Genomic DNA, 21,554 nt, shown 5'->3' with positions numbered 1-21,554 from the left:
GAAAAGGCGCCGCGAGAGGCGCCCGCCCGCCACCGCCCGCCGCGCAGCAGCGCCCCCCGGCGGCGCGGAGGTCCGGCCCCGCGGCGCCCGCTCGCCGGGCGGCTGCCGTCACGCAGCGTCACGCCGCGTCACGCCCCCCGCCACCACCGCAAGTGTCGCTCCCCCGCCAGGCCCTCGTCCCCGCTCCTCCTCCCGCCTCGTGTCACCCGCCACCCAGCCCCTCGCCATCCCCTGCCACCCGCCCGACCTTCTCCTGTCCCCAGCGCTGCTTCGTCGCACCCTGTCACCCCCTTGTCACCCCCTTGTCACCCCCTTGTCACCCCCTCACACCCTATCGCAGACTGTCACCTCCGCTGCCCCCGTCACGCCCCCCCACCAGTCCTGTCACAGCCCCGGTCAGTCCCCTGTTGCACCGTCACCCTCGCCATCACCTGCCTCAGCCACTGTCGCTGTCCATCATTTCCCCCTGTGGCTCCATCACCTCTTGTCACTCCCAAGGTGGGACCTTGGATGGAGGAAAGGCTTCGTGTTCCTCTGGAGGGACTTCATGGAACCACAGGCTGGCTGAGGTTGGAGGCACCTCTGAAGGTCATCTGGTCCAACCACGTGCTCTAGTGGGGCCACCCAGAGCTGTCTGCCCAGGACTGTGCCCAGATGACTTCTGAATACCTCCATGGATGGAGACTCTACAGCCTCTCCAGGCAACCTGCACCAGTGCTTGGTCACCCTCACAGAGCAAGTGCCTCCTGATGTTCAGAGGGAACCTCCTGTGTGTCAGTTTGTGCCCATGGCCTCTGGTCATGGAAGAGCCTGGCTTTATCTTCTTTGTACCCTCCCTCCAGTCCCTCAGTCATCTTCATGGCTCTTCGCTGGGCTCTCCTTAGTATGTCCCTGTCTCTCTTATAATGAGGAGCCCAGCACTGGACATGGCACCCCAGGGTTTGGCCCACCATTGCTGAGCAGAAGGGAAACATCCCCTCCCTCTGCTTCCTGGCAATATTTTGCCTAAAGCAGCCCAGGACAGCATTAGTCTTCTTTGCAGCTTATGTTCAGCTTGGTGTCTACCAAGACTCTCAGGTCTTTTTCAGCCATGCTGCTTCCCAGCTGGGTGGCCCCCATTGTATGTTGGTGCCTGGTGTTGTTCCTCCCCAGGGACAGGACTTTGCACCTCTACTAGTTCAGGAGAACTTCAGCAGGTTCCTGTCAGCCCATTTCTCCAGCCTGTCCAGGCCCCTCTGGATGGCAGCATGACCCTCTGGAGTACCAGCCACTCCTCCCACTTTGATGTCATCTGCCAGCCTGCTGAGGGTGCGCCCTGCCCCATCACCCAGATCATTAATGAAGATGATTGGACTGGCCTAATGTATTGGCCTTTACCTAATGCAGAGCCCAGAGGGCCATTCACCTTCTTTGCAGCAAGGGCACGTTGCTGGCTCCTTTTCAGCTTGGTGTCCACCAGGACCCCCAGGGCCTTTTCAGAAAAGCTCCTTCCCAACAGGACTGGACCCTGGCATACACTGCTAGTGACCGGCCTCCAACTACACTTGGTGCCACTAGTCACCACCCTCTGGGCCGCTTTTGAACCCACCTTACGCCCTCATCTCCCTGGTGCGTCCCAGGGGAGCTGCCAACTCCAGCCCTTCCCCAGGCCCACGCCAGCCAGGTGCAGCCAGGGCTCAGCACCAGCCACTAGCCCATGAGGTGACAGAGCAGAGCTCGGGACACCGCTTGCTTGGTCTTCCTCTGGTGCTGCTCCTGGCTGGCCTCCAAACATCAGCTTAGGCTCAGCTGGAAATTAGACTTGGCTCCAGGCAAGTTTCATGCTGGCTGCTGAGGAGCCTTTCCAGCCATCAGGTCACAGGGCCACCACTGTCCTTCCTTTTCTGTAGGTGTGCACTTTTAAGTCAAAACCAAGGTGAGGTTGGAGCCTTCAAACTGTGTGTAGATTTTGCTATTTTGCTTGGTATTGCTATTAATGGGAACAGCAGCACTCGGCAGACAGAGGAGATAAGCCTTAGGCTGCTCTCCCTGATGGAAGCACATAAAGAGATGATTTTCTTTTCCTTTGGGTGCTAAGAAAGGAAAAGGACCCACAGGGCTCTGGATTCATAGGGCTAAAGCTGATGTGAGGACTGGGCTTCGAGGCTTTGGGGAAACCAATGGAAAGTATCCCTGGAAAGACGGAGTCAACTGTGCACTGCAAAAACCAGTGAGCCTTCCAGGTACCTGAGGCTGAATGAGGAGAAAACCCAACAAGAATTTATACTCTGGGTCCCAACCAAATGCAGTCCAGGTAAGACTTCCGCAGGCTCTTTGGGAAATGAGGAGGATGTGTTCAAAATGCTCACTCCCCCAGGGCACTCGAGAGACAGGGCAAGCCCGACACCGACTCCTGCCTAACCTGTCTTAGCAAAGTGAGAGGAAAATCAGCTGTCCTTAGAATCATAGAATCTTTATGGTTGGAAAGGACCTTTGAGATCATCGAGTCCAAGCATACACACACAAAAACCAAAACCAACCAACCAAACAAAACCAAAATAAAAACCAACAACCCCTACAATCTCTGTCACTAGAGCATGCCCTGAAGTGCCAAATCTACATGTTTCTTAAATACCTCTAGGGATGGTGACTCAACCACCTCCCTGGGCAGCCTGTTCCAGTGCCTGACCACTCTTGCAGTAAAGTAATTCTTCCTAATATCTAATCTAAACCTCCCCTGCCGCAACTTCAGACCATTTCCTCTGGTCCTGTCATTATTCACTTGGGAGAAGAGGCCAACACCCACCTCTCTACAACATCCTTTCAGGTAATTGTAGAGGGCAATGAAGTCTCCCCTAACATGCCCAGCTCCCTCAGCCTCTCCTCATATGACCTGGTCTCCAGACTCCTCACCAGCCTGGTAGCTCTCCTCTGGACACGCTCCAGCACTTCAATGTCCCTCTTGTACAGAGGGGCCCAGACTGAACACAGCACTCGAGGTGAGGCCTCACCAGTGCCGAGTACAGAGGCACCATCACTTCCCTACTCCTGCTGGCCACGCTGTTCCTGATACAAGCCAGAATGCTGTTGGCCTTCTTGGCCACCTGGGCACACTGCTGGTTCATGTTAAGCTGGCCATCCACCAGCACCCCCAGGTCCTTTTCTGCCGGGCAGCTTTCCAGCCGCTCTTCCCCAAGCCTGTAGTGTTGCTTGGGGTTGTTGTGACCGAAATGCAGGACCTGGCACTTGGCCTTATTAAACCTCATACAGCTGGCCTTGGCCCATCCATCCAGCCTGTGCAGGTCCCTCTGTAGAGCCTTCCTACCCTCAAGCAGATCAACTCTCCCACCTAGTTTGGTGTCATCTGCAAACTTACTGAGGGTGCACTCAATCCCCTCATCCAGATCATTGATAAAGATGTTAAACAAAACTGGCCCCAGAACTGAGCCCTGAGGGACACCACTGGTGACAGGCCGCCAAGAGGATTTCACCCCATTAATCACAACTCTCTGGGCATGGCCATCCAGCCAGTTTTTAACCCAGCGAAGAGTACACTTGTCTATGCCATGATTCACCAGCTTCTCCAGGAGAATGCTGTGGGGGATGGTGTCAAAGGCCTTACCAAAGTCCAGATAGACAATGTCCACAGCCTTCCCTGCATCCAGAAGGCGGGTCACATGGTCATAGAAGGAGATCAGGTTGGTTAAGCAGGACCTCCCTTTCCTAAACCCATGCTGGCTGGCCCTGATCCCTTGGCTGCCCTGCACTTGCCGTGAGAGCTCACTCAAGATGATCCTCTCCATGATCTTTCCTGGTACCGAGGTCAGGCTGACAGGCCTGTAGTTCCCTGGATCCTCCTTCTGACCCTTCTTGTGGATGGGCATCACATTAGCCACCTTCCAGTCATCTGGTACCTCCCCTGTTGACCAGGATTGTTGATAAATGATGGAGAGAGGCTTGGTGAGCTCTCCCGCCAGCTCCCTGAGTACTGTTGGGTGAATCCCATCCGGCCCCATAGACTTATGTGCGTCTAGGTGCAGAAGCAGATCATCGACTACTTCCTCCTGGATTATGGGTGGGTTGTTCTGCTCTCCATCCTTATGTTCTGTCTCCAGAGGCTGAACCCCCTGGGGATAGCTGCTCTGACTATTGAAGACGGAGGCAAAGTAGGCATTAAGTATCCCGGCCTTTTCCTCGTCCTTGGTTGCAACTTTCCTCCCCGCATCCAGTAAGGGATGGAGATTCTCCCTGACTCTCTTCTTGTTGATGTATTTATAAAAACTTTTTTTGTTGTCCTTTATGTTAGTAGCCAAGTTGAACTCCAGCTGGGCTTTTGCCTTCCTAATTTTCTCTCTGTATAACCTAACAAGATCTCTGTACTCCTCCTGAGTTGCCTGTCCCTTCTTGCAAAGGTGGTAAACCCTCCTTTTATTCCTAAGTCCCATCAGAAGTTCCTTGTTCATCCAGGCTGGCCATTTTTCCCCACCTTTAATCTTGTGACACTTGGGGACAGCCTGCTCCTGGCCTTTAAGATTTCCTTCTTGAAGAGCGTCCAGCCTTCCTGGACCCCTTTGCCTTTCAGGACTGTCTCCCAAGGGACTCTCTCAACCAGTGTCCTGAACAGGCCAAAGTCCACCCTCCGGAAGTCCAGGGTGGAGGTTTTGCTAACCCCTCTCCTTACATCGCTACGTATTGAAAACTTGACCATTTCATGATCACTAAACCCAAGACAACCTCCAACCACCACATCTCCCACTAGTCCTTCTCTGTTTGTGAACAGTAGGCCTAGCGAGGGACCTCCCCTGGTAGGCTCACCTACCAGTTGTGTCAGGAAGTTATCTCCCACGCACTTGAGGAACCTCCTAGCCTGCCTGCTCTCTGCTGTGTTGTATTTCCAGCAGATACTCGGCAGGTTGAAGTCCCCAACTGGAACAAGGGCTGGCGATTGCGAGACTTCAGCCAGCCGCTTATAGAAGACTTCATCTGTCTCCTCATCCTGGTTGGGTGGTCTATAGCATACTCCCAGCACAAGATCTCCCTTATTTGCCTTCCCCTTCATCCTTACCCATAAACACTCAACTTTATCATCACTGGAATCTAGTTCTATACAATGAAAACATTCCCTAATGTACAGAGCCACACTCCCGCCTCTCCTTCCTTGCCTATCCCTTCTGAAGAGCTTATAGATTTGGGGAAGTCTGCCATGTCTGGAGTCCAGCTTACTGGCCTTTTCCTATCAGGACCACAGAGTGAAGATGAACATCATCTAGCACCTGGAAGAGATCAGCAAAGCAGTCAGCCCTTGCATAAATTAGACTTAATGACAGTGTATGCAATGGCATTGAGTCACAGGTCTGAAGTGGTGCCATGATACTGGCGTGTGTGTATGGCTTTTTCGCAGAGCAAGACGGCTGGACCTGCAGCGCTGCATGGCTGCCTTCCTCTCCCCTGGTAAATTCTGCATAGCACCTGGGTAAAACCCTGCATTAAAAGGGAGATTTGCATTCCACAGTGTGCCGCTCAGACATCGAGTTGGCTAACGTTTTTCTGCAGGATCATTTTCCTGGTGGAGTACATCAGGTTGTCAGCAGTTTTGTCACCGGTGACATCTTCCTCGGTGCTTTACCACTGGGACACAGGCAGGCTACCGAACCGGCGTGCCAGCCTGATTTCTGCCAGCTCCTCCAGCTGGTGCCCTGGCCGCCCGTCTGGGGCAAACGGGGCTGACTGCTGGTTTCTGATGCTGCCTGGCACTTCCCGCAGCAAAATAGCCCTGTTTGCAGTTTCAGGGCAGTTTGCCAAGCTTTGCCTACTTTCTCTGAAATGCTAGTGAGCTGGTTTTTATTATTATTATTATTATTATTATTATTATTATTATTATTATTATTATTACTGTTTTCAAATCTGGCCAGAAAGGTCCAGCTGTTTCCCAGAGCAAAGTCAGGGAAAATATGCTTTCAGCCATTAAAAACACCTGGAGATTTTGTCCTGAAAGTACTTTGGAGCCTGGTGTTTGGCAAGGGCCAGACCTTCTGGCAGAGAAATGCTGAGTCTCCTGCTGACCTCTGAAAAGCGTTGTGCAGCTGGACGGAGGTATAAACATCTTAAAATCGTCCCCCCACCTTCCTGTAGCTGCAAAACCTCCGTCACAACTTTGCTGAACTCTTCAGAAATGCCATCCCTGACCATGGCTGCTCTGGGCCGCTCAGCTGCCTCTCCCCACTCAGCTGAACAATGAAATACTGTCTGCCTCATATTGGAGCTTCACAAAGTGTGGGCTGGTGCAGAGACCAACAGCCTGGTGTTACGATTAACTTGGTGGTCTTAATCAGCTACCTCACACACGCACTGCTTTTAACAAAGGTTTTAATTCATGACCCCGTGTTAAGCTTTTTCATGGGATCCCCGTCCCACCCTGCACGCAAAGAGGACCTCCAGGCTGTGCCACATACGTGCTGTCCCCTCCTCCTTGTCTTGAAATGCCTCACTTCTGGCATTGAGTTCTGTATGCGATGAAGATCCTGCAGTGAGGTGTGTCTGTCCCTGCACCCGAGGAGGCTGTTAAGCATGGTTCCTCCCGTGAATTGGATGCGGTTATGACTCAAGATGCATTTTGAAGATGAGTTTTGACATATTCTGGCCAGAAATAGGACTGGCATTGCCAGGGCATTGATTTTTCCCCCGTTTATATAATTAGGTTGACTTGCATCCCTCATCCCAGAAAAGCAGTGGAGATGCATCACTGGCCACACCACCAACTTTCAGGGGAGAGCTGCACATTTAAACAGACCTGCCACCCGCCTCAATTGGTCCTGAGCATCCAGCGCAAGGAAGACAAAGCACATCGCTGTGCCGTGGTCTGGATCCAGCCACAGGGACACTTCGAAACTATGCTCCACATGCTCCCAAAGCTCCTAAAATTAGGCTTTCCTTTTGGGCGGCTGTCTTCAAGACCGGCGCTACTGTTCCCCCCCCGGTTTTACAGCCAGGCTGTGATAAAGCAGAGCGTGTAAGAGGCAGATTGCAGCGTCACAGGCAGAGAAAGCCCCATCGTGGTGCAGGTGCCCCCAGTGAGCTCCAGAGGGTTTGCCACCCGGCTGACCATCAGATCCTGTCCAGCGTGTCCGGAGAGGAGGAGCTGGGAGGCAGCGCCTGACCAGGAGCTTCTGGGAATGGGCACTGCGGGACCAGGAGCGATGTGCACCCCAGGAGACCCCTGGAGGGGTGCCCCTTCGTCATCACACCCCCCTGTGTCACTCTGGCCAGCCCCCTGCAGATGCGTTTGTACCGCAGGCACCTCCCCACGGGCTCAGGGACCGCCCCCCGCCCCCACCTGCTGCAGCCCCTCGGGCAGGGGACATCTGTGTCACTGGGGCTGCCTCCCCCTGCACCCTTCCAGCAGCACCTTCCCCCTCCCTGGAGGCTGCAGGACCCCCCGGACCCTGCGTGGGGTGCGTGCACATGTGCGTGTGCATGTGTCCTGGCACGTGTGCATGTGTGTGTACATGAGACCCCATGTGTGTCCATATGTGTGTCCATGTGTCCCCATGTCTCCTGTGCCCCCCCGCATGTCTCCCCATGTCCTGTGCCCTATGTCCCATGTCCACCAGTGTCCCCATGTCCCCCTGTGTCCCCATGCCCACTATTCCCATGCCTGTATCTTCCCATGCTTCCCTGTCCCCATGTTTCCCCATTCTTCCTGTCCCTTTGTCCCCCCATGGCCTGTGTCCCATGTCCCACCGTGTCTCCATGGGCCCATGTCGCCCCATGCCCCCTATCCCCGTGTCCCCCCATTCCCCCGTCTCCATGTTCCCCCATGCCCTGTGTCCCATGTCCCGCCTCTGTCCCTGTGACACTGTGTCCCCCCATACACCTGTCCCTCTGTCCCCATGTCCCCGTGTTCCCTGTCCCGTGCCCGTGTATCCCCATGCCCCCTGTCCCCATGTCCCCCCATTCCCCCTGTCCCTGTGTTCCCCCATATCTTATGTCCCATGTCCCGTGCCCGCCCGTGTTCCCGTGTCCCATGACCCCTCCACGTCCCCTGTCCCCCCCGTCCCCACGCCCCCTGTCCCCCCATCCCCCATGAGTCCCCATGTCCCATGCCCCCCTGGGCCTGTGCCCCGTGTCCCCCCACGTCCCACGCCTCCTGTCCCCATGTCCCACGTCCGCCCCGTGTCCCCGCGTCGCCCCCGTGTCCCGTGCCCTCCCCCGCCGGCCGTTGCCAGGAGACGCCATGGCGGAGCGGGGCCTGGCGGCGCTGCCGCTGCCGCAGCTCCGGGCGCAGCTCCGGGAAGCGCGGTACGGGCGGCCGGGGGGGGACGGGGCCTGGGGGTCCGGGCCGGGCCGGGCCGGGCAGGGTGCCCCCGGCAGCCCCCGCGCTGGGCACCGTCCCCAGAGGCGCCGGTGGTCCCCACGGTCGGTCTGCGCCCAGGCTCTCCCGCCCCAGACCCCCGGGGGGGACGCACGCTGCGCCCTGGGCTCTGCCGGCTGCCTCGGGTCTAGGAAGGAGCGGGTCTGGCCGAGCCCCTGTGTCCTGGCCGGGGTGACCTGGTTCAGGCCCTCCCACCCGCGTCGGGCCGGCCGCTGTTGCCTGTGGTCGCCCGGTTTGGCTCAGCCATCCCCCCTGACACGGCGCTTGGCTCAGCCTGACCCCCTTCTCCTCGCAGCTACGCCAATGCCCTGCTCCGAACTGAGGTGGAAATGTTTGAGAAATGGTACTGCAAGATGGAGCCCTCCGGCCCCTTGCTCCCGCTGCTGACGGAGGCGCCCGATGCCCCACCGGAGCTGACGCAGGTACCGGCAGGACACCGGCTGCGCGACTGCAGGGACTGGGTTTTCGGGTCTGGCTGTCGCCGTGCTTCCTCCCTCCGCAGCCCCTCTGAGCTCCTGATCTCGGCGCTCATCTGACGGGAGGTCAGCAGGCAAGCTCCCCGCGTTGACATGGGGTGGAGAAAGTCCCCCGACAGCCCTCTGCGCTTGGTCTTCACAGCGACAAGCCCTTAACCCAGACACCTGCTTGCAAAACGGTGCTTCTGGACTTGCGGGTGTAAGAGTTTAGGCCTTGCCTGCACTCTGCAAAGGCCAGGCTGCCTTCTGGTTTCTCCTCCTCCACCTGATGCTGTCCCTTCCCTGTGTGTGCCCTCCTGAACATCGAGTGCCAGGGAGATCTGGAATGAGTTAACCCCCCCGCCCCGCCAAGCATAATTTGGAGTAGAAGTTAAACAAATAGGGAGGCTGGTCGCGAGAAAGCAGGAGACTTGGCCAAGGCTGTGCCAGGTCTGTGACAAGATGCTCTCCTCCCTCCTGGGGAAGTCTATGCGTGCCCAGAGCGGTGTGCATCCACACTCGGGTACCTCCACTGAGGTCCTACTGCTCTCTTCCTTCTCGCTGGAGCCGTCAACGGGCTTTTGGAGCAGATTTTCACCTCCTGGCCCAAACATCACCTTTTTGCCAGAGGCACAGTGAACAGAAGCTCTGGAGTCTTTGCCGCGGAGCTCCTTTCAGCCAGCATCCTGTGCTGGGTTTTAGCACCTGCCTGAGTCCAAAGTAGCTGCTTTCTGGATAGTACCAGGCTGAGCCCTTAGAAACTTTGCCTTGGGCCAGGTTCACTTGCCCTCTGAAAAGCAGTGCCTGCCTTGATGTGTCCCCACAGCACTGGGAATTGCTCCAGAGCGGTGTCAGTTCTTCCGAGAGCACACTCCAGCAGGAAGCTCAGCTCCTTAGGGCGTCTGACCCAGGCAGTGCTCGGAGATCCCATCTGTCCTACACAGCAATCAGCATCATGGCCACAAAGAGGTGTTTTACCTGCCCACGTGAAGCTGTCACATTGGCTTTAACCTCTAGTCCTGGTTTTGCCTGTTGAATTGAACCGAAAGTGCTTACATAGGAGGGCTTTGAGGGCAGATGAGAGGACAGATGGGGTCAGCCCAGGTGTGGCCCTGAGTTACCTCTCCTCTGGAGAGGCCTCCTTGTCGTTGCTGTAAGCTGAAATCCCTCTAATGTGACTGTTGAGCTTATTTTCTTTTTGAATACAGGAAAATGCAGCAACAGTTGGCCAATGCGGGCTTTCTAATGGCACCTGCGTTGTTCATTGGTTGTTGCAGACACGTGGCAGGTACAAATCCAAGTTGCATGGGGCGACGGACTATTTTGTAGGCCTGACAGCGGAGCAGAAATGTGAGCTGGCTGAGCGGGAGCTGGCTGAGATGAAGGATGAGATTCAGAGGCTGAAGGACGACTCGGAGCAGACCTTGCAGGACCTGGAGGTATGGCTGTCCAGGACCCTTATGATCACCAAGGTGTGGTAAGACAGAGAGTGGGAGTCAGAACTGTCTTGAAGGCAAGTACAGCAGCAGAGATCAGAGGTGCCCGGTCTTTAAAGATGGATCTTATTATAGCAGGAACTAGCAATAATACAGGCGAAGGGAATATTGTTAGGTAGAGAAGCTCAGACCTGCTGTGCGAGATGAAGAAATCAATGCTTGAAAGAAAAAATCTCCTTTTTGTCACCTTCTTGAAGGTGTGCCATTTGTGCCAGGCATATTTTTCATTCCAGAAGCTCCCAGAAGCTCCCCAATTTGGCTGGGCTCCATGCAGTCCTCTCCGGGGTCTGCCTTTCTGCTGTCTCTGGGATTTCTTAAGAGAGCGCTCCAAGTCCCCAAGACTGCGTTCCTGCTGCAGGCTCCTTGTGGCTGTATCGCCATCTCTGCCTGCCCTGTGCTGGCTGCCGAGACCTCCTCCTAGTCAAGATGCTCGGGAGCTTTCGGGGAAGGAGAGACCTCTACATTCAGTTCAGACCACTGATGCTGCCTGCAGTGGCCAGGAGAGTTGAAGCAGGCAACCTGTCCCTCTGTGTGGCCACAGGGCATACGCGGTAAACAAAGGGTGGTAATTTGTCTTATGTTGGCTTTGTCAGACTGGCGATGTTTGTGGGACAGGATGGAGCAATAGATGTTGAAGTTCAGGCAGGTGAAAGATTTTTTTTCTCGTTCTCTTTGAGTCAGTGAAGTAGTGGTGCTGCGTGAGCCTGCATCATGTGCCCAAGCTGCACAGGGTGAAGCTCAGTGCTCTCACAGGAGAAATGCTAGTAATGCTAGCAGAGAGCATGCCTGCTGCTTTCTGCTGTTCTCTGTTCCCGAAGCTGTTTGAACAAGGGAAGTTAGCACCTCTGGACTGTTACGTGTCTTTATTTCTACAGGCAGTCATAGAAGAAGCAGATGTTTGGTGGGCTGATGTTAAGAAAGCCATCAGTGACTTTGAGAAAGACATCATCAGCACCATCTCCAGCAAGAAAGGGAGTATCATAGCTTCTGAGAAGCTGCTGAGATACATGGAGGAGAAGAACCGCCAGAGGGTCAGTCCACCATGGCAAATTTTGAGGCTGGTCTGTCATTTAACAAGTATGTTGGTTAGGAACATGCTAGTTCCCATACTCCTGTGTGGCCTACAGCAGGTTTTCAGACTGTCTTAGCAAGTTCCTTTGGACAGCCCTTATCATGCTTGTCAGGCGCTACATAGCCCAGGTGCTCGTCAGGCTGCTGAGCTGCAGCACAGCTGCGAGCACAGGTGATGCAGGGCTCTTAGCCGAGCCTGGGAAAGGGCATGGCTGTGTCCCTGTGTTTGGGGCAGGGTGATGCTGAGCAGTGTTTCTCGCTGGGCTCCTTTCTAAGCCAGCGGTGAAGGCTACAATGCGGATGAGGTGAAGGGGAACCGCACCATAAGGAGTGGGGTCTGGGTGCTCTTTCTCCTCCCAGGCTCTACTATTCCACTTTAATCTGCTGTCTTTCCTTAGGATCTGCTGAGAGAGAAGTTGTGCTTGAAAAATTATTTGCTCAAGGGTTACAAGAAGAAGCTGCAGCAGCAGCTCAGGCAGGTGTGTGCAGCCCTTGAGGAGAAGCAGGAACTAGATGGGCCCTTGAAGAATGAAAGGAGTACAGCCCAGTGAAGACACAGGGCATGCTCTGTGTAGACGTGCATGGCCCTTCTCCTCCTCCCCTTCCTCCTTTGCTCCTGGCCTTGCTGCCTTTATCTTCTGCCCAGGTTCTGACCTGGCACGTGTCTGCGTGCACGGGATGAGACCAGAAGTCTCACAGAGTGGAAGCTGGCAGATCTCTTTGTGCCCTTGGTGCTGTGGAAAAAATGTATGGTGGATCAGAGCAGTTCCCTGGGGACTGGCTGCTGCTGGCATGGCAGAAGCCTCACCAGAGGGGACTTGTCTGCGCTGCTCGGACCTTCTAAGCCAGGACACAGAGCACCTGCTCAGTGGCACACTGTGTCTCATGTTTCTCCCCAAGCCCCAGGTTTGCAGACAGGTTTGAAGACTGTGTTCTTCAGGTCTGCTTTCCCCACAGAGCAAAGCTCTCTCCCTTGGGATGCAGCTTTGGTCGGCAACCTACAGCTCTACTTCCTTAGGGTTTGCAGAAGGAGCAGATGGGAGAGACACTCTGTGAGGTCCGTTTGCAGCAGCTGCAGGTTAGAAATGCCCAGTACCAGGAGAAGATTGATGAGAAGAACCAGGAGCTGCTGCAGCTAAAACTAACCTCAGGGAAGACTGTCCAAGTCCTCAACTTCTATAAAGTGAGTGAACCTCCCAGGACCTCTGTTTTGCCTTTCTCCTCTTTTTGAAGGTCACACGTGAGCTGATTAACAGCTCCTGCATCTTTCCCTTTCTCGGTCAGAGGGTGCCGAGCACCTCTCTGCCTTCCCACTGACTTAGCAGTTTGGTTGAGGGGTTTGCCTGACACACCAAACGCAGTGATGCCCTCGTTCATGTTTGGCTGCAGCCTGATAACGGGGTTGATGCTTTGCAGCATGGTTATTTTACACCCCAGGGGAAAATCCTAGTAGGGAAGAGCTTTGGTGCTGACTTGCATAGGAAAATACATTTCTTACATAACCTGTGACATTTGAAAAGATGTCATGAGCTGCAGCCATCACTCTGAGTCTCTGCTCTTGTCAGTGAAAAGTGCTTCTCAGCTGGGTGTATTTGCTTCTCTCTGATCGGCCGTTCTGTCTGGCCAAGTCCTAAACCCTGGCTGCTGTGCCACGGGCTGTGCCGCAGGGTGTCACAGAGGATATAACGAAGCAGTGGCTGTATGACCAGGGCACGAGGCTGCCTTCTGCGGGGGACAAGCAGTGCCGCAGAGCTCCCCTGAGACCAAGCTGGAGGAGTATTGCAGGTGGCTGGGAGCTGCCGCTGTGCCTGCTGATGCCGTCCTGCTCTCATGTTCCAGAGGAAGCTGCAGGATGCCATGGAAATGTCCACATCTCTGATGAAGGACATCTCCCAGAGGAAGGAACTGCTGGGGAAAATTGAAAGAGAAGCTGCTCTGGTGGAGGAGGTAAGGGAGTGATTTGGGAAGCACTGAGACTTCACTTGGGAGGACTTTTTGGGGGTACTTTTTGTGGTATGTTGGATACTGATGCCCATTCGAGGCCCAGCACCTACCTAGATACCTGTGTGCCTTTCTGGATCTGAGCAAGTCCCAGGGCTCCTGCCGGTGCCAGGGAGCACGGGCAAGTTTGTAGAACAGGTCACGTTGTGGATTTTGGCCCTGGCTCCACAGGGACATGCCCCTACCTTCTTGAAATTCTGTTTCCTTGAACTTTTCATCAGCAGCGTCCTCCCCAGGGAGAAGCGGCACTGCTGTCATGCAGTCTGGGGACACACAGCCTGGTGGGGACACCAAAGCTTTGGGAAGCGGGTTCAAGGGGCTCCCTAGCAGTGCTGCCTGGCAGGGATGGAGGCACTGGTGGGTGCATGCCACTGCTCCCCCTGCAGTGCTGAGGGTTTAATTTATCCTGCCTGCCTGCTCCTCCGGAGTTCTGGTCCCTCTGTCCACCAGTTGGCAGAGGGACATTTCCCTGGGATCTCCTTGCCCTTTGTCGCTATTCCTCTGGCAGCAACGAGCTGAAGCTGAGAGCGTGAACTGGCAGCTGCGGAAGCAGCTCTCAGACTACAGCGTCCCCTCTGTGCTGAGTTACGTGCAGAAGAAGGTGGCTGTTACTGACCTCAAAAACAGCCTCAAGGCTTGGGAGAGGAAGGCGGCAGTTGCCGAGGTGAGTGAGACCGGGCTGGGTGTGCGGGAGTCCGGACCATGTGCCAGCCCGGTGCTGGGTCCCGGTGGAGCTGCATCTGTGCCTGCCCACCCGCAGCCACCCTGAGGACCGGAGTGCTCGCTCCTGACCCCCCGGGAAGCCACACCTGCGTTCTTGCGTGGTGGTTTCACTGGTGCCTGGCAGAGCCAGAGGCTCTTCCTGTTTACGGAGCAGCGATTGCTCCCTACCCTGAGGACGGAGGCTGAATTTTAATGACTGGGCTCAGAGGGGAAGCCAAGGCAAGGACACAGCTTGTAATTGGACAGGAAGCACCATTGGGCTCTTGCTATACTGAAACCTCTCGTGGGTGTAAGGAGAGGGGGACGTATGACAGCCCGGTACGTTTCCAGCTCCGCATATGTAAGCTGCACCGGCTTTTTCCAGCACCCCCGATGGCTCCCCAGTGCTTTTAGTCATCTTTGATGGTCTCAGACATTTCTTACTCCCTTTTATCTTGATGCTTCCCTGATAAGGAAAGGCTAGCCAAGACCCATGAGCGCATGGCAAAGTTGCAAGAATATCTTTGATTCTCCTCCTGCCCCAACTCCTGCAGCCTGGGAGGAGATGAAGAGATAACACAGAGGAGTGTAGTCAAAGCCTGGAAGTAGCAGGTCGTGTCTGTACCCCTGCCCCATGTGCACAGCAGCGTGGGGAGAGAAGTGGCTGAGTTGGACGGGACAGATAGTGTGGTCCTGTACCTTGACACCTGCTCGCCCTCGAGCAGAGATGGGCTTAGCTGTGGCTGTGACAGGGAAGGCTCAGGGCTTGCACCCGTCCAGCACTTAGCCCCCCAGCACCCCAGTCGGGTGGCAGGGCTTATGTTGTCCAGCCTTTCTCAGGGGTCAGAACTGTGTGGATTTGGGCTTGATCCATCAGCGCCAGTGCTGTGAGGTCAGAAATAGTGGTCCGGCTGTGACTGCCCCAGAGCCGGTGGGCAGCCTGCCTGCTGGCCTGTCTTTGTGCAAGCAGATCCCTTCTCGCCCAGCTGCTCCCCTTGACTGGGAGACCCAGGCTCTGGCTTGCCTGCTGCCCATGCAGCAGTGCCCAGAGTCCTGCCAGCCTCTGGGAGCTGGAGAGCAGCAAGGGCTCAAGGGGCTAAAGAAGGAACCTGTAGCTGGCCCTGGAATAAGAGAGAGGCTATAAACCTGTTTTCTTTGCTGGCCCCTCTGTGGCAGGGCATGTCCAACGCCCCTGCTGCCATGCAAGGGGCTGTAGGTTTCTATACAGTGCTGTTGTGTGTGGTCTCCAGGCTTCCTGTGGCATTCAAGGGAGAAACCAAAGCTGGTGTAGACCTGCAGGAGCTCTCCTCAGCGTGCCACAGCGAGCACCAATCTCAGGTGGGAGCAGCAGGGGATGAAGGGGCAAGCAGTACAGAAGCTCAGGCCAGGCTAGATTCCAACCTTGCCACTTTCTCAACAACATATCACTGCTGTCTGAATGTATTAAGGCCTTCCTTGTTCTCCTTTTGCAGATGACCTTGCAAAGCTACCGCAGAGCATGGAACCAGGTCAAGATGTCTGGTAACCAGCAGTAGGCTTCTCCGATGCTGCAAGGCAGGCAGTGGAAGCTGCAGAAGGAGCCAGCCCTGTGGGGATGTTTGCTGTCGAGTGGGTAAATGTAGCACCCTGCAAGCTGCAGTGAGATGAAACCACTTCTGCATGAAATGATAAAGAAACCCATGGCTCTGTTGTGAGGCCATCTCTTTGATCTGTCCCAGCATGTGGTGCCTTCTACCAGGCTTAGCTGCCTGGCCCCTTCGCAGGCCCTGCTAGGTCAGCCAGCTCTGCTCTGGGTGCTGCCCCCTCCCTCCGTCACCACAAGCAGTTATTCTCTGGTGATCAAATCTGACATGTTCATAGGAACCGTCCTTTCTCCCTGGGCAAGCCCTAGTGATCACTTAGTGCGGGAACAACCAGAGGGTCCCTGGTTGTCCCTGGGAGATGTGAGAGTTCAACACCTCCAAGCGTGCGCCGACAATAGGAGAGAGCGGAGCAGTGTGAGCATATAGGGCAAATCATTTCAACGTGGCATACATGAACTAAGCAGGCTTTCTGATTGCAAAAGGATACTTCATTTACCTAAAGAAACAAAACAGCAAGAAGGGAGCAGCTACCCCTTTCCCAAGCACCCGGGGCAAGCCTCAGAGGAGTTCAGGTCTGTCTGTCCCTTCTTGGGGTTGTAACCAACTTCCTGAAATAGCCTCACCGCTGGTCTGGAAGCCTTTTCCCACTGTTTGGGTGGAGCTTGCAGATCAGCTCGCGCCCTGACTAGCATGGGGAATGCAGGAGGCCCTGTCCTCTCGGTGGTGGCCAAGATGCGGTTGCTGCAGGAGGACAGTGGGCTGTACAGGAACGGTCTGTGGCATCTCATGCTGCCCTCACTGAGAATGCTTTTCAGGACCCCATTTCTCAGTCCCTCTAATCTGGCACGTTGACAGGGTTGCCAGCATCACCCTTTTGAGAGACAAAACAGGCCGGGTTGTGTCTCAGCAGTGTCCCTCCTGCCATGGCTCTCAGTGGCTGTGGGCTTCACCAGGCTGAGAGGAGAGCAGAACACAGCAGTTCAGTCCTTTATCATCACTGGAAGCACAGCACCACTGATTCAGCGGGCTTGGCTGCCTTTGGGCTGATGATGTCCCTGTGTGTCCCAGATGAAGTGACCAGCATTGCTCCCTGTGGCTGCCCATGCCTCCATCAGCCCAGCCCCACGCCCGATCCTTTGGTACGTACCACAAGGAACCCCTCTCGGTTTTGCCTCCTGAGCATCTTTGACCCTGGCCACATCAAAGGCCCTTGGAGGCCCCAGGAGCACCACCACCCTGCAGGGAGACTGTCACCCCACAGGTCACGCAGAGACGGGTGTCACACATTCAGAGAGTCTCCCATGCCTGTTGTTTGCAAGCTGTGCGGAAGGGATCTTTTCCCGTAAGGACTGAGCAGGAGAACCCCAACAAGTGTTTTGGCTGCTCTCCCAGCCGGGAGTTGGAGACAAGCAGAATGAGGAGGAGGCAGGTTGGCTAAATGTCTGCCTGGTCTGGGCTGATGCTCTGCATCCCTTACTAAACAGCTTGCCACTTGTTGGCGTCCCTGTGGCTGCAGCATGTGGTTGCAGCAATCCTTATCGGCAGGCAGGGATTCACGTCCACCACGGAGGGCATCCTCAGGAAGTCGCTGCAGCTCTTTCCCCTGCCTGGCCGAGGGACCACCATGAGCCTGTGGCTCTGGGCAGCCCTTGGCCTCCAAAAAACAGGGGTGGGTGACCAGTGTGTGCTTCTTCCTCCAAGGACAAGCCCTGTTCCCCTTCCTCCCCTTGGAACTGTTGCCAGGAGGGAGAAGGAAGACGGCTCTCTGCCCTGCCAGAGGAAGCTCTTTGCCAGAGGAGCCAGAGGTGACCTGCAGTGGGACGGATCCAGCCCGAGACCCAGCAGTTCATGAGGCCCCAGGCAGAGAGGCTTCCGTGGGGGAAGCAGGTGGGCTGAACTGCAGCGAGCGGTGTTGTAGAGTGTCACCTTGCCAACGTCCTCGTGGGGGATGACAACGGCTGGCTGCATTCTGGGGCTGGCCCTCTGATTGCCTCTTTACAGTGCTCAGCCCAAGGCCAGCACCTGCTGCCTGCAGCGGGGGGATGGAGGGAACTGGGTGCAAGGAAAAGCCTGGGGCAAGTGCTGCCTGCCCCCTGTTCTCATTGAAGGATGCTCACCCAGCTGCCAGGCAGTGACAAGACCCTCCTGAGCACTGGGAGGTGGTGTTATTCCCTGTTGATTCCCAAGCCTTGCCCAGGGTGATGCAGGGCCCCTTGAAGGGCACAGACCAGTTTTGCAGGCTGGATGCAGCGCTGAGGATCCAGTGCTCGTTCAGGATGGAGCCAAAGGCCAGGAGGTTGCACTACCACCCATGGGAACTGGTCTGTGGCCACAAACTCCTGCACTGATCTCCAGGGGGACAGGCTGGCCTGTGTCCTGCAGGCTGCAGGGAAACAGGGGGCGTGTCACTGGGTGCACCTGGCCCTGTGCTCTCCCACCGCCCCCCCTCTTCCCTCCAATGCCCCCTTGTCCCTTGGTGCAGCTGTCCGGAGCTTTAACCTTGCCTAGGACTGATGGCAGCATTGCCCAGGCTCACTCACCTATGGGGCCGAGCCAGTGGCATGGTGCATGGTGCGTGAGGGTCACGTCCTGCCACCTCTCTCACCAGATGCTGGGACGGCACGGAGACACACAGCGTGAGGCTTCACACTGCCCCAGCTGGGCAAAGAGCTGGGGCCAGGGAGCCGGGGTCCCCCTTTCTCTGCCTGCCTGCGGGGAGAGGGGGAAACAGTGTGCAGGGTGCTGTCTGGCAGCTGGCCCGGAGGTGCTTGTCACGCTCATGCTGAGTGCGCTGGGCTGGTTCCTTGCACTAGTCGTGGGTGCTGCGCACCCCGAGCACCCTGCCAGCAGGCAGGGACACGTGGAGGTGCAATGGGCCCATCCCTAACTTCCTGGCTACCACCCTCTCCCTCTCCACGGGCCTCATCCTGCTGCACTCTGCCTGCTCCATCATGCCCCCGCCAATGCCCTGCTGGCCCCGTGCTGCCCCCTGCCTTGGGATGCCGATGCTGTGGGGTGCCCAGGCAGCGGGATGTGGTACAAGCTGCTCCATGAGCTCAGCCCAGCTGGCAGTGCCCTGCTGGCATTCCTTGCGCAGCGGAGGGGCTGCTGGAGGCTCTCACAGTGCATCTGCCCGCACAGCAAGGGTCTCTGAGGCACAGCTCCTCCTGCCCTGGGTGCTGCTGCATCGTTTCTCCCTGGGACAGCCTCTCCTGCTCAGGAGCTTCCTCTCCACGTGCCCACTGGGGTCTCTGCCTGCCCTGGTCCCACTTGCAGGCAGAAGCAAGGGCAGCAAGAGGCAGGAGGAGCTCTGTTGCTGCTTAAGGGGATTTATAAAAAACTGAAGGACCCCAAAATGCATGGGGAGGGGGCTTAGGGAACCTGGAGGGCAGCAGGAGCTGTTACAGGGGCACCACCGGGCCACAGCTGCCTGCAGCTGGCCTTTCCCGTGAGCAGGTCCCGGCGGGGACAAGAAGGCCCTTCCCAGCTCATGAAAGACCAGGTGTGCCTTTGGAAAGCAGGACAGAGAAGGTGGGATGGTGTGAAGGATGTGAAAACTCCTTCTTCTCATCAAGGATGAGAAAACTGTTGAGAAAGAGAAATTGCAGCACCCTGTTGTATGCAATTAATAGCTATGAGTGAAAGGAGCTGGCAAGGGGCAGAAAGGAACGTCACTGTGGATCCTGGAGGGCTGACACGCTCCCAGCAGGTTATCCCTGGATGGCTCCTCTCCCCGGTGAGATGTGTGGTGGCTGCAGATGCACGTGCCCAGACCATGGCCTTGGGTGCCCTCTGGAGTACTGGGGATAAGGACAGCCAAGGAGAAGGGAAACAGTGCGGGGAGAAGGCTGGCGGGAAATCCAGGTTTGAGTGCTTGTCTAAATCTCTGTAGACTAGGGCAGCGTTAGCTCAACTGATTTCTTCCCAGCATTTGAATACATGTTCATTATATGCAGAATTAGCAAGGGCATGCTGTGGCATGTTTAGGATGGGCATCCCAGGGAAACCTTGGATGTTTTTTTTACGGTTCTCTTCTCCCTAGATATAGCCAGTCCTGCATATAGGAAACTCAGTACTTCCTCTGTGTTCCTACAATAACTCTGTTAGTGCTTCTCTGGTCCCACTGAGAAGGGCCTTTCGTGTGTATTATCCCTGGCTCTTGTGATGCTGTGTTTGAAACGCCACGGGAAGCAGCTGGGAGGCAGCTGATGATCCCAAGGCCCGTTTGTAGTTGAGAAGGGGCCACCTAACCCTGCAAGAGCCAGGAAAACATCTCGGGGAGGTGGGTTTCACCCTGCCCTCCCCGTGAGGGTGTTGCTCTGAGGCCGGTGCCTGGTCACCAGCTGGGCTGTTCCAACATGATGCAAACAGGTTTCCAAAGGTGACGCTGGCAGCTGACAGTGACGCTGGCTGAGCCAGAGGTGCCTGGTACCTGCCTCACTGTGAGCACGACTTGACTTATTTCATGTTATCTGGATCGACAGGGGTCAAAGACAACCTGAATGAGACCAGATGCTGGTGGAACCGTGACCAACCCATGTCCTTGACCCATGGGCTGTTTGTCAGCCAGCTTGGTGACACTGGTCCCTTCCCACTTTGCACGTCTCAGAGGAGGTCAGCACTGCCAGAGACGCATGACCCCCATGGCAGCTCTCACGGGCAGCACAGGACCCTCGCTCAGGCCAGATGAGCCTCTCTGTTTTCCCAAATGACCAGCTGCCTCCTTGCCACTGCTGCAGGGAGACGGTCACCTCTCGTGAGAAACCACAGCCTCCCAGCAGCCTGGCCGCAACCTCGGAACTAATGAGTTTTAAGCCCCATGGTTAACGAAGCCAGCCTGACTCTGCATGGAGAGAAAGCCCAAAGCCTGCCTCCAGCTCTGCCCACAGCGAGCTGAACACGGGGCTCCTGTGAGCTTGCACAAAGCCTCTCTTGTGCAGGAGGGGATCCAGCCAAACAACTGATCTCCTTGGCTGCATGTCTCCTCGTGCTCCATCATTTATATTATTTGCTGGATCGTTCCCACTACCAAGGAAAATTTAACAAGTAAAAGCATCTGATAAACATCTACTGACTGCAGTGAAACACTAACCCAGCCAAACCAGTCTGTAGAACACGACCTTCGCAGCCTTTGGAATACGTCCATTCAGTTTGCCACCTAGAAAAAACAAATGCTGTGTGGTACTTGCAACACCGCCGGTGCACAGGCTTCCATCAAAGCTTGCGTTACCAACGCACAGTGAGATGTGTGAGAGCTGAGTGCCGCTTCCTTCCCCAAGCCCGGTTCCCTGTTGTGCAATGACACGTCTCTGAAATCATCTCCTTGGCATTTTGTGCTTCTCCTTTTGTGTTTCCAGACCACACTGCTCCCCTTGCTGCCGGCCTTAGCACTAATGTCCTGGTTCCTGGCTTCTGGTGATAACCCTTCTGGCTGGCTGCCCAGCAGGAACGATGCACCTTGTCTTTGCTGAGGAACTCTGTCGGAAAACAACTTTTGGCCACTAGTGCCTTCAGGTCTTGAAGATTTGTCTCCAAGGCAAGACTTGAACCACATATGAGTAATCCTATAAGACTTCCAAGGCTGTGATGGATGGTTTTAGTTCTGTGCTGGAAGCAGCAGCTGCAATGGAGGCTCCCACGCCAAAGGCACGCGTGGTCTGGATGGGTCAGGTACCAGCACACATCGCAGAACGAGGCCACCAGCATGTTCCTCTTGGTTGAATTCATTTCAGCAGATAGTGAGAACATGAGCAAACCCATCTAACACCCAGAGACGATGGTGTTCGCCATCCTCAGAGAAGGTGGCCTGGGACTGTTTGCGGGCAGCAGTGATTGACTCCAGGCAAGTAGAGCTGTTACACAGGAGATCTGCTGCACAGCTTACTTAGCCAGCTCC

General features: G+C 55.8%; 1 protein-coding gene across 7 annotated transcripts; it reads left to right on the top strand.

Annotated features, from left to right (window-relative positions):
- The first annotated feature begins 7,330 nt into the window (after nt 1–7,330).
- On the top strand, nt 7,331–20,382 carry CFAP263 (cilia and flagella associated protein 263). Of its 7 annotated transcripts, XR_010070944.1 has the most exons (10): nt 8,162–8,277; nt 8,646–8,772; nt 10,083–10,244; nt 11,177–11,332; nt 11,771–11,851; nt 12,391–12,555; nt 13,212–13,319; nt 13,882–14,037; nt 15,548–15,687; nt 20,143–20,382. XR_010070944.1 is itself a non-coding variant. In XM_063334133.1 (9 exons), exons 2-9 carry the CDS (start codon nt 8,680–8,682, stop codon nt 15,608–15,610), a joined length of 984 nt encoding a protein of 327 aa, XP_063190203.1. In that variant the 5' UTR covers nt 7,331–7,430; nt 8,646–8,679; the 3' UTR covers nt 15,611–15,784. The 7 variants fall into 7 exon arrangements, 6 of the variants coding, with proteins under 6 accessions (XP_063190203.1, XP_063190200.1, XP_063190205.1 ...); XM_063334133.1 differs by lacking the exons at nt 8,162–8,277; nt 20,143–20,382 and adding an exon at nt 7,331–7,430 and having other exon boundaries at nt 15,548–15,784; XM_063334130.1 differs by lacking the exon at nt 20,143–20,382 and having other exon boundaries at nt 15,548–15,784.
- The last annotated feature ends 1,172 nt before the right edge of the window (nt 20,383–21,554 follow it).

Source organism: Chroicocephalus ridibundus, chromosome 4 (assembly GCF_963924245.1).
Source record: "Chroicocephalus ridibundus chromosome 4, bChrRid1.1, whole genome shotgun sequence".
Classification (NCBI taxonomy): Eukaryota; Metazoa; Chordata; class Aves; order Charadriiformes; family Laridae; genus Chroicocephalus; species Chroicocephalus ridibundus.
The sequence above is the reverse complement of the archived record's forward strand: the minus strand, read 5'-3'. Positions and strand labels throughout refer to the sequence as shown.